The sequence below is a fragment of the Carcharodon carcharias genome, chromosome 15, assembly GCF_017639515.1.
Source record: "Carcharodon carcharias isolate sCarCar2 chromosome 15, sCarCar2.pri, whole genome shotgun sequence".
Classification (NCBI taxonomy): Eukaryota; Metazoa; Chordata; class Chondrichthyes; order Lamniformes; family Lamnidae; genus Carcharodon; species Carcharodon carcharias.
In genome coordinates this window covers 54,640,392-54,653,152 of record NC_054481.1, presented here as the reverse complement: position 1 = coordinate 54,653,152, position 12,761 = coordinate 54,640,392, and the positions used below count along the sequence as shown (strand labels likewise).

Here is a 12,761-nt window from a genome sequence, read left to right as displayed (position 1 = left end):
ATGAGGACTCGAAACGTCAACTCTTTTCTTCTCCGCCGATGCTGCCAGACCTGCTGAGTTTTTCCAGGTAATTCTGTTTTTGTTTTGTATTTCCAGCATCCGCAGTTTTTTGTTTTTTGTTTTTAACTAATAAATCCAATATGGAATTATTTACCTAGAGAGTTGTAAGAATGCAAAACTTGCAATCAATTGTGGTTCAGTTGGTAGCACTTTTGTCTTTCAGTCACAAGGTTCTGGGTTCAAGTCCCACTCCAGGACTTGAATACAAAGATCAAGACTGATGCTCTAGTGCAGTACTGAAGGAATGCAGCATATTTGCTGTCTCTCGGTTGCAATGTTAAACCAAGGTGCTATCTGTCTGTTTGGTTGGATGCAAAAGACTCCATGATGTTATTTTGTAAAAGAGCAGGGGAGTTATCCCCAATGTCCTAACCAATATTTACCCCTCATTCAGCATCACTAAAACAGATTGCTTGATTATTATTCCATTTCTGTTTGCGGGAGCTTGCTGTGCACATAGTGGCTGTTGCATTTCTCCATTACAACAGTGACTCCACTGGCTATAAAACGGTTTGAGAGATCAGGTGGTCATGAAAGTGCTATATACATGTGAATGTTTCTTGTTTTTTTAACACCGTGGGTAGTTAAGGCAAATAGCTGCTGCATTTAAGGCAAAGCTAGAAAAGCACATGAAGAGGACCCTAGGCAGATAGGGTGAGATGAAGAGAGATGGAGGAGGCTCATGTGCGACATAACCATTGACAGAGACCAGTTTGGCCGAATGACCTATTCCTGTTCTATTAATTTTAAGTAATTGTACCAGCATCCACAGCTTTTTTTGAAGGAGGCAGTTCCATCAATTTTTAAAAATTCTTTTCTTGGGATGTGGGCATTGCTGGCTGGGCCAACATTTATTGCCCATTCCCAGTTTCCCTTGAGAAGGTGGTGGTGAGCTGCCTTCTTGAACCGCTGCAGCCCATGTGGCGTAGGTACACTGTTAGGGAGGGAGTTCCAGGATTTTGATCCAGCGACAGTGGAGGACGGTGATATGCTTCCATGTCAGGATGGTGAGTGGCTTGGAGGGGACATTGCAGGTGGTGGTGTTCCCATTCATTTGCTGCCCTTGTCCTTCTAGGTGGCAGAGGTCTTGGGTTTGGAAGGTGTTGTCGAAGGAGCCTTGGTGAGTTGCTGCAGTGCATCTTGCAGGTGGTGCACACTGCTGCTACCTTTTGTGTAGAAAAATGCTTCCTGGTTTTACTCCTAAAAGGCCTGGCTCTAATTTTACATATATAACCCCTTGTTCTGGATTTCCCACACTTTGGTAGTGCGCTGCTTGATGCCTTTATATAAAAATCCTTTTTTATTATTCTAACACGTTAAAATGATGACTGACTGCATTAAGATAGCACAATTAATGGAAAGCACTGAGTTAACTAGAGTGAATTAAACTCCATTGGAATTGTCTTTATGTAGTAAGATCTGAGGTTGTGTCTTTCAATGATTCCAGCAGAGGGCAGCAGTGTACTTGAGAAAGGCCTTCAATGCAGCAATCAAAAGCCGCTGGGAGGGCCAAAGGTGAACCACAGTACTTCAAGAGGCTGGGTGAACGACACACAAACTGCTTGTTATCTATCTGCAAGATCCACACGAACTATTCAGCCAGCAGCAACAAGTGAAGTAAGAATGTCTTTACATTACTGCAGGTTTATGAAAGAGGGCTCTGCAGGTTCGTAGGAATGACATACATACTGCATTGGGCTGGCTGTATGAGGTTATCGTAGAAGGCCCCTATGACTCATTGCTAACAGTGGAGCATATCAGCACTGCTGTTTATATAAGTCAAATCAGGCATGACAGGCTAGGCCAGAGTTGCTCTTTAAGTGAATTTATTGTTAAAGTTTGGCTTGCAAACAGTTCTGTCAAATCAAAAACATAACTTGCTGGAAAAACTCAGCAGGTCTGACAGAATCCGCGGACAGGAACACAGAGTTAACATTTTGAGTCCAATATGACTTCATCAGAGCTAAAGAGAAATAGAAATGTGGTGAAATATAAGCTGTTTGAGGGGGGTGGGACAGGCGGAGCTCGATAGAGGGCCAGTGATAGGTGGAGGCATAGGAGAGATTGCCAAAGATGTCATAGACAAAAGGTCAAAGGGGTGTTGACGGTACTGATATTAGCTAAAGGGTGTGCTAATGGTGACATTAAGGATAGAAAGCAGGATGAGTAAGTGGAAGCATCCTGCTTTCTACCCTTAATGTCACCATTAGCACATCCTCTGGACAAGAAGCCAGAATTAGTGGAATGGAGATATTTCGGGGAGTTGTAGGGCTGGAGGAGGTTACAGAGATAAGGAAAACAGGTGACTTTGGTACTATAGATAAAAACAAAAAACTGCGGATGCTGGAAATCCAAAACAAAAACAGAATTACCTGGAAAAACTCAGCAGGTCTGGCAGCATCGGCGGAGAAGAAAAGAGTTGACGTTTCGAGTCCTCATGACCCTTCGACCCAGTCGAAGGGTCATGAGGACTCGAAACGTCAACTCTTTTCTTCTCCGCCGATGCTGCCAGACCTGCTGAGTTTTTCCAGGTAATTCTGTTTTTGACTTTGGTACTATGGTTCCTAAGGCTCTCCACCACTGGGGTTTTCCTTGCTTCACATCTGGGTCTGTTTTAGACTAATTGATTGCTTTCCTTTGTCAACAGCTCCATTATTGTTGTATTATTCAAACACCAGGATGATCTGAGGCCCAGTATTTGAGTCTCTTTTCCTATCCTTAACAAACTTTGTGTATAACCTTTATAAAATATTCTCCTATTGCGTAATAATGACACTGTTTCGGTTCTTGTTTGTGGGTGAGCATCACTGTCTCATGTCCACCTTCAGTTTTGCATCACTTCCCATCTTCTGTCCAATCATCAAGTGTGTAAGTAGCCTTTACTTGAGCTATTTCATTATATCAAGCATGTGACTTGCCTCTGACTCTTTTGCTGTTTTTTTTTAAATTGGCCAATACCATATTTTGATGGAAAATTGTAGGAGAAGAGTTGAGGGAACTGGATAATTAAGGTGGGGGAGACACCACATATAGGTCTTTAAAACACTGCAGATTGTAGAATGGCTGAAGGAATGAAAAGTTTCACAGGGTTGGGGGAGAATGAACTAGAGTAGGAGGTGAAGAGATGAGGTTGATTCCTATGCGTGAAGATGAGTAGACAAGGGGACACACTCTCACCAATACTCGTTCTCCCCTCAGTGTGCAGGAGTAGGGGTGTTGGAGGGTGACAGTGTCTCATCTACAGGGCCCTTGGATTTACCCTCTGTGTTAAGCATTTGAACCATAGGCAAATCAGCAGGAGGGTCACTAAATGAAGCTAAGAGAGAATTCCTCTTTCTGACCCCTCTGTAGTGACTCCTGCTGAAAGGTGTAAATGAGTGTGTGTGTGTGTTTTTGTGTATATGTCTAGGCATGTGTGTGGACATTGGCTGAGGACAGGGTTGACCTGACCTTGGTTGTGACTTACATTAACATCTACTATGGCAAATGGACACATGGGCACAGTATTGGAGGGCAGCTCATACTCATTGACCTCTCCTTCTGGCAGGAGTTGGGCAGATAGAGAAAAAATTGGAATGAAAAACAAGTGATATTCTTTATAATTTTCAGTGTCATTGAGATGCCTTATGGGAAGGAAGTCCTGCTGGATTCCTCGATGGGTGAAGAGTGGATGAAATCTCACCAAGCAGCCAAAGGGACTGTGAAGATTAACCAGTGCAGTACCCATCCCTGCAGGTACCTATGGGCATTGATACCCACTGTGATTCTTCTCCTCATTCTACCCGGCTTCTGGCACAGAGGGTGGACAGTCCGGCAATTGGCCAACAGGCAGGCAGAGAGTCCAGAGATGGGGGTGCGCCATGTGCTATCTCGGAATGGCCAGGGGGATGGACTGACAGGTCCAGACAGCTGCTCCTCAATCCCAGAATGGCACAGGTTCGACTGTTACCCTGAAAGAGAGAGAGTGGCCACCCGGGATTTGTGTGAGCGGCGTGCCTGCTGTTTTATCCAGCCTCCCCTGAATCTGGTCGGGGTGCCATGGTGCTTCTACCCGCCGAACTTTCCCAGTTACACCCTGAGAAACCGAACACCCACAGAGCTGGGCGAGGCGGGAGAACTGACCCGAAGGAATAAAACCTACTACCCCAGGGATGTTTGGAAGCTCCAACTGAATGTAATGTTTGAGACCGACAACAGACTTCACGTTAAGGTGAGGGACTTCCTTTTTAGCTGAAAAAGTTCCTTTTGTGTAGGTTGAAAGCTTCATTCTCAGGACCTGGCAAGGCTGGCATTTATTACCCATCCTTAGTCATCCCTTGACTAGATGGTGCTGCTGGTGGGCCTTCCTGAACAGCTGTAGCTCACTTGTGCCGGGTAAGGACAGCAGGTGCCTCTTTCTCTAATGGGATATTAGAAAACCAGGTTGGGTTTTTATGGTAAAGAATTTGAGTAAAGCTAACTAGGCTTTTTTTTTAAAGGTCATTCTCAAGATGTGGGTGTCGTTGTTTAGTGCCTGTCCCGATGGTGGTGGACTTCTTCTTGAACTGTTACAGTACATTTATCACTCTTACAATAGTGACTACACTTCATACTTAATTGCCTGTAAAGCATTTTGGGACACCCAGAGGTCAGGAAAGGCGCTATATAAATTCAGGTTCTCTCTTTCTTTGATATGGCTGAGTAACTTGCTGGGCCACTTCAGAGAGTAGATATTGGTGAACCACATTGGTGGGGGGACTGGCATCAAAGATAGGCCAGACCAAGTAGGGACAGCAGGTGTCCTTCCTTACAGGACATTAATGAACCAGGCAGGTCTTCATAACTATCCAACAACATCATGGTCACAATTACTGATACCAGCTTTTTAAATTCCATTTTTTAAAAACCAAATTCAAATTCTCAAACTACCGTGGCAAGATTTGAACTCACATTCTCCAGATTATTAAATCAATAAAAAAAGAAAGAATTGCATTTATGTAGCACCTTTCATGGACCTCAGGACACACCAAAGTGCTTTCTAATTAATGATGTTCTGTTGTAGGAAACGCAGCAGCAAATTTGCACACAGTCAATTTACATACAGCAAGCTCCCACACATAGCAATAATGCCCAGGCCAAACTTTCTTTAAATTTAAATTTGCATGTTGACTCTAATAAACATGATTTTTAGGGTGGGCTTTTATGAAATATCTGTTATATCTGTGTCTGACCCACTAAACACATGGAATTGTGTGTGTTTTGCCTGATATCAATAATGTGATGCCTGGCTAATAATATGCATGGACTCAAACAGAGAATGACTAATGACCTCATTGCACTGCACAGAAATCAGGTGAATGTTGTCAGCCAGTATCTCACAGAGAGCTTTGGCCCACTTCCTGTTACATCACTGGTTTCTCGAAACTAGGGTAAAGTGGTCAGGTGCATAATACTGATTCTCTTCTCTTTCTGTGACACAATTTAGATAAATGATTCCTCAAATCCACGATATGAGGTTCCCATTGAGGTTCCCAAGACAGTGCAGAGAGCCAAGAATCCAGTGTACACCGTGGAATATTCCGAGGATCCATTCGGAATAATCGTGAAGAGGACTTCCACCGGGACAGTGCTGTATGCTTTTCAAAGAATTCTATCTCCCAGTGCATTCACCAAAACTTTCTAGATGGGATGGGATGGGAGGAGGGAAAGAGAAATTCTTTATTTTGGATCTGGATGTGTGTGAGTGAATGTGAATGAATGAGTGTGAATGAGTGATTGAGTGTGAATGAATGTGAGTGTGTATGAGATTCTGCGGGTGTGTGTGTGTGTGTGTTATGATCTCTGTAAAAAGAAATTTGAACTTCCAACTAACAGCTGAAAGGATGACACGACAAGATTTCTCATTTTAAGACTTTTACTGTAACAAAAGATGAAAAGCATTATTGACTATTGTTTAAACACTATCTTTTGTAGGCAGTTTAAACCTTAAACCACAAAACAAAACATTACCCTTTTTCTTTATGCACAACCAAAATCACACTTCATAGATATACTTTACAATGTCCTTTAAGTAGACATTCAATTCTCCCGGAAACAGTCCAAGGTGATTCTTAGCTTCCCAGGGTTTAATCTATTGTTTTCCTTTCTTAGCCTGATCTCAGAACTGTCTTCCACAGTGAAGATTTTTTCCCTGGAGATTATTCCTCTACTGTAAGCTAGGTGAATATTCCAGCCTCGTTTTAACTCCTCATGAATTCGGTCCTTTCAATGCAAGCATGAGCTCCTGGACCCTGGCAGACTAATTGTGTGTGTGTGTATACGCGTGTGTGAGAATGTGTATACGTGTGTGTGAGAGTGTATATATGAGTGTCTGTGTGTGTGTGAGGGAGTGTGTTTTTGTGTGTGTGTGTGTGTGTGTGTGTGTGTGTATGTGAGAGAAAGAGTGTGCTTGTGTGTGGATGTGTGTGTGTGAGAGAGAGAGTGTGTTTGTGTGTGTATATGAGAGGGTGTGTGTGTGTGTGAGAGTGTGTTTGTGTATTTTTTTGAGTGTGTGTGTGAGTGTATTTGTCTGTGTGTGAGAGAGAGTATGTGTGTGTGTTTGAGAGAGAGTGTGTTTGAGAGAGAGTGTGTGTGTGTGAGAGAGTGTGTGTATGTTTGAGAATGTGTTTGTGTGTGTTTGAGAGTGTGTGTTTGTGTGTGTGAGAGAGAATGTGTGTATGTTTGAGAGTGTGTTTGTGCATGTTTGAGAGAGAGTATGTGTTTGTGTGTGAGAGAGTGTTTGAGTGTGTGTGTTTGAGAGAATGTGTATTTGTATGTGTTTGCTGTGTGTGAGTGTGTTTGTGTGTATGTGTGAGAGAGTGTGTGTTTGCCTGTATGTGTGTGTGTGAGAGTGTGTGTGTTTGCCTGTATGTGTGTGAGTGTGTGTGTGTTTGCCTGTATGTGTGTGTGAGAGAGTGTGTGTGTTTGCCTGTATGTGTGTGTGTGAGAGAGTGTGTATGTGTTTGCCTGTATGTGTGTGTGTGAGAGAGAGTGTGTGTGTTTGCCTGTATGTGTGTGTGAGAGAGTGTGTGTGTTTGCCTGTATGTGTGTGTGTGAGAGAGTGTGTATGTGTTTGCCTGTATGTGTGTGTGTGAGAGAGATTGTGTGTGTTTGCCTGTATGTGTGTGTGTGAGAGAGAGTGTGTGTGTTTGAGAGTGCAGCCTAGATTTTTGCTCTTGGGTCTGTTATGCAGGGGTTGGGAGATTTCCTGGCTCTGCAAACATGACCTTTTAAAAATGTCAACCCGTGGGTTGGATTTTCAGTTGGGGGTGGTGGGCAGGCTGAAATAGGATTCTGGGTGGGCAACCCTGGAATGAGTGTGGAGGCTGCTGGGTTCAGAGGCAGGCTGGACAAAAGGCTTGTCTTGATATACCGGCACAATGTTTAAAAAAAAAGAAAAGATTAAAACAAAAAAAATCCCTCCAGCCCTCACCCCTCACCCTTTCAACCCTCACATATATCCTATGTCTCATCCATGCCAACCTATGCCACCTATGGGGAGGGGATGGCATAGTGGTATTGTCGCTGGACTAGTAATCCAGACACCCAGGATAATGCTCTGGGGACCTGGATTCAATTCCTGTCAAGGCAGATAGTGGAATTTGAATTGAATAAAAAAAAAGTCTGATGATGACCATGAAACCATTGTCAATTGTTGTAAAAACCCATCTGGTTCACTAATGCCCTTTAGGGAAGGTGAGAGAGTGAGTGTATGTGTCTGTTAGGTGAATGTCCAGTAGCCCCAAATTCTGCCCCATTGGCTGAGACCTTTTGGTGAGGAAGTCACACAGGTGGTATTTGAGGTTGGAGGGAGACTCAAATACCCTCAAACCTTTTGAATTTGAAAAGGCTGCTGGATGATCCTGGAACTTCATAGAATTGCAGAGCTCAGGAGGAGGCCATTCAGTCCACCTAGTCCAGTGCGTATAGTGGATTTTTGAATGAGTTACCAATTAGTCCTATTCTCCGCTCTTCCCCATACCCCATGCCATTTCTCACTTTTCAAGTATTAATTTAATTTCCCTTTTGAATGTTATTATTGAATCTGCTTCTGCTGCCCTTTCAGGCAGTGCATTCCAGATCACAAAATTCGCTGCATAAAAGAAAATTCTCCTCATCTCCCCCAGTTCTTTTGTCAGTTGCTGCTGGTTACCCTCCTGACCGTTTCTCTCTACCTGCTCGATCAAAAGCTCTCATAGAGTCATGGAGTCATAAAGGTCTACAGCACAGAAAAAGGCCCTTCGGCCCATCAAGTCTGTGCCGGTTGAACAATTACCTAACTATCCTAATCCTATTTTCCAGCACTAGGCCCACAACCTTATATGCCATAGCATTGCAAGTGTACATCCAAATATTCTTAAATGTTATGAGGGTTTCTGCCTCTAACCCCCCTTTCAGGCAGTGAGTTCCAGATTCCCACCACTCTCTGGGTGAAAAAATCCTTCCCCACATCCCCTCTAAACCTCCTGCCCCTTAACTTAAATCTATGCTCCTGGTTATTGATCCCTCCTCCCTCAGCCCTTTCTGCTCCAAGGAAACCAATCACAGCTTCTGGTGTCTCTCCACATAACTCAAGCCCCTCACCCCAGGTAGCATTCTGGTAAATCTCCTCTGCACCCTCTACAGGCCTTGACACCCTTCCTAAAATGTCCTTCCTAAAATACTCCAGCTGTTGTCCAACATCTGATTTAAAAAGATTTAGGATATCTTCTTCTCCGTAAGAAATTTATTTCCCCTCTTTAGGTTCCTGCAGTCCAAGGGAGGGGCATGTTGGGCACGGATTGGCAGCCTTCTGCTGCTTAGTGATTGGTTGGTCAGGTACCCCAGCGCCCCCCACCCCTCACATCCACCCCCATCCACAACATCCCCCCCACAACATTGATCCCACGTTGCAGAGATATTGGAACATAGGAACAGGAGTCTGCCCTGCCATTCAATCAGATCATGGCTGATCTGCATCTTAATTCCATCTACCCGTTTCCCCTCTTGTCTCATCTGCCTCTCCCTTCCCATTCCCAACACGGGATAAATAATTCAGAGTGCATGCAGTCGCTGTGACCCAATGCTGCTGGGGCAGGCGCTACTCAGGATGTGGATCCGTCACAAGCCTGTTGCATTGTGCCAACTCCAGCGATCGGAGGCAGGAGGTTCCTACATGTGCATTGCAGGGCTGCTGGACCCTGGTGACCTTTGCATGTTTTAAAACAGGTTGAACACGACAGTGGCTCCTCTCTTCTTCGCTGACCAGTTCCTGCAGGTGTCGACCTGGCTGCCTTCAGCTTACCTCTACGGCCTTGGGGAACACCGGGCCAGTTTCTTGCAAAGCGTCCAGTGGAACACTCTGACCTTCTGGGCTCGTGACAGCGTGCCTCGGGTACAGTATGAATTAGAACATTCCAGAAACAACGCTATGTTAGTGTTAGCTGAGGGAGAAATCTTTCCTGGTTGTGATCGGCAGCATGGACAGTCATTCTTTTCTCAGCTCCAGCTCAGCTAGTCTCACAGGTGGGGACAGGGTCACCAACCCTCCAGGATTCAGCTGGAAGATCACAGAAATATAGGAAGTACCCAGGGATTAATGATTATTTCCCAGAACCCTGCAACAGACGGGAGAAAAACCACCTTGTTTCTTTTCATATGTTTCATATTATTTTGAAAGATTTTGGAGATGGGGTGAAAAAGATTATTTGATTGACAGTTTACAATCATCCAATGGAATAAGAAAGACTCTATTCACTGTCCATTAGGCTTGGGAAGGGTGTGGGCCGTGAGGATTGAGCAATGGCTGGAGTTTGGGAGTAGGGCGGCTAGAGGTGGGAAATTGTGATGAAATCTCCAAGAATACATTCAACCAGAATTGGGAAACCCCAGAATATGTTTGCCCAGAACATTCCACCTCATATCAGAGAGGATCTTGGGGATAAAGTCCACAATCAAAGACCTACCTAATACTTGAAGGGCTGCACAACATCAAACTTGTGAGAGTTCCTTATTAGCTGTGTTTCTTAACAAAGGGACACTTTAGTTAAGGGCTGGAAAAACTCAGCAGGTCTGACAGCTTCTGCGGAGTGGAATACAGTTAACCTTTTGAGTCCGTATGACTCTGCATCAGGATGAAGAGTCATATGGACTCGAAACGTTAACTCTGTCTTCCTCACCGCAGATGCTGTCAGACCTGCTGAGTCTTTCCAGCTATTTTTGTTTTTGGTTCAGATTTTCCAGCATCTGCAGTATTTTGCTTTTGTTTTACTTTAGTTAAGGGTTTCAGTTTGACGACACTTTCAGTTCTATTGAGAAAAGACAAACCAGCACAAAAACCACAGCCTTTCATTTACATGGCACTCACTCTGTTGCTATTAATCAGTGTGTTAACAAGTTAAAAGCAAACATTAATTTAGACCAGCTGAGATCTAATCATGTTGAAGATATCAATTAACCCTCCCGAGGACGTAACTCTGCTTGTGGTTGTTGAAGAATTAACTGGATTTCTGCAGTGCATTGTACCATTACGGGATAATTAATGGGATGTGCTAAATCAATTCTATAAGCCACACCATAACCCATTTTATTTTCTATTCTTTTCCCCTCTTCCCTTGAAGACTCAGACTACAGTACAATGCCATAGGTGCCAGTTTTCTCCCATACACCAGAAAAGTGCCATTCTTCACTGCTGAGATATGACTGACAATTGGCTAATTAACAGTGGCAGCATCATTGCTGGGAACACAGGGAAGTGCTGAATGGATGATCCACCTCAGCCTCCTACTGAGGTTCCCAGCATCACAGGTGCCAGTCTTCAGCCAATTCAATTCAATCGACGTGATATCAAGAAATGGCTGAAGGTACTGGATACTGCAAAGACTATGGGCCCTGACAACATTCCAGCAATAGTACTGATGACCTGTGCTCCAGAACTAGTGGCGCCCTTAACCAAGCTGTTCTAGTACAGCTACAACACTGGCATCTACCCAGCAATGTGGAAAACTGCCCAGGTTTGTCCTGTCCACAGAAAGCAGGACAAATTGAACCTAGCCAATTATCGCCCCATAAGTCTACACTCGATCATCAGCAAAGTGATAGAAAGTTCCTACGTATGTTAGCTGTGAATTGCAGGGCTGCTGGACCCTGGTGACCTCTGCATGTCATCAGCAGTGCTCTCAAGCAGCACTTACTCACTGACACTCAGTTTGTGTTCTGCCAGAGTCACTCAGCTCCTGACCTCATTCCAGCCTTAGTCTAAATGTGGACAAAAGAGCTGAAATAGAGGTGAGGTGAGAGTGACTGCCCTTAACATCAGGGCAGCATTTGACTTGAATGTAACATCAAGGAGCCCTAGCAAAACTGGAGTCAATGGGAATTAGGGGGAAAACTTTCCGCTGGTTGGAATCATACCTAGTACAAAGGAAGATGATTGTGGTTGTTGGAGGTCAATCTTCTCAGTTCCAGGACATCACTGCAGGGGCCTCTTCAGGGTAATGTCCTAGGCCCAACCATCTTCAGCTGCTTCATCAATAACCTTCTCTCCATCATAAGGTCAGAAGTGGAGATGTTTGCTGATGATTGCACAATGTTCATCACCATTTGCAACTTCTTAGATACTGAAGCAGTCCATACCAATATGCAGCAAGAGCTGGACAACATAAGTGGCAAATAACATTCGCACCACACATGTGCTAGGCAATGACTATCTCCAATAAGAGAGAATCTAACCAACTCCTCTTGACATTCAATGGCATTACCATTGCTAAATTCCCCACTATCAATGTCCTGGGGGTTACCTTTGACCAGAAACTGAACTGGAACAGCCTTATAAATACTGTGGCTACAAAAGTAGGTAAGAGGCTAGGAATTCTGAGGAAAATAACTAATTTCCTGACTCCCCAAAGCCTGTCCACCATCTACAAAGCACGAATCAGGAGTGTGATGGAATACTTTCCACTTGCCCGGATGAGTGCAGCTCCAACAACACTCAAGAAGCTGAATACCATCCAGGACAAAGAGCCCACTTGATTAGCACCCCATCTACCACCTCCAATATCCATTCCCTCCGCCATTGATGCACAGTGGCAGCAGTGTCTACCATCTACAAGATGCACAGCAGAAACTCACCAAGGCTTCTTTGACAGCACCTTCCAAAGCCGTGACCCATATAACCTTTATCACCTGGAAGGACAATGGCAGCAGATGCATGGGGACATCACCACCTTCAAGTTCCCCTTCAAGGCATAAACCATCCTGACTCGGAATTACATCTCTGTTCGTTCATTGTCGCTGGGTCAGAACCTTGGAACTCCCTCCCAAACGGCATTGTAGGTATACCTACACCACATGGACTGCAGTAGTTCAAGAAGGCAGCTCACCACCATCTTCTCAAGGGCAAATAAGGATGTGCAATAAAAATGCTACCTTAGCCAGTGATGCCATATCCCATGAAAGAATAAAAAAACATACAGGAACAGGAGAGCATTCAATCCCTTTGAGGTGGTTCTGCAAATCAATTAGATCATGGCTGATCAACTCTATCTGCCTTGGTTCCGTCACCCTTAGTATCCTTGTCTAACAAAAAGTGACCAACCTCTGTTTTGAAATTTTCAATTGCCCTCTCAGCCTCAGCAGCTTTTCTGGGGGACCACTCCACTAATCATGTTGTCACCCAGTATCCACACACATTGCACTTAAGTCCC

At 44.3% G+C, this 12,761-nt stretch overlaps 1 protein-coding gene across 3 annotated transcripts in view; it reads left to right on the top strand.

The window, feature by feature from the left end:
• The first annotated feature begins 1,532 nt into the window (after positions 1-1,532).
• The window catches only part of gaa2 (alpha glucosidase 2), a 42,219-nt gene continuing 30,990 nt past the window's right edge, over positions 1,533-12,761 (top strand). For all 3 annotated transcript variants that reach the window (XM_041207346.1, XM_041207345.1, XM_041207344.1), the window contains exons 1-4: positions 1,533-1,677; positions 3,670-4,270; positions 5,525-5,670; positions 9,286-9,451. In XM_041207346.1, the coding sequence (XP_041063280.1) occupies positions 3,680-4,270; positions 5,525-5,670; positions 9,286-9,451 (903 nt within the window). In that variant the 5' untranslated portion in view covers positions 1,533-1,677; positions 3,670-3,679. The remainder of the gene's footprint in view (positions 1,678-3,669; positions 4,271-5,524; positions 5,671-9,285; positions 9,452-12,761) is intronic.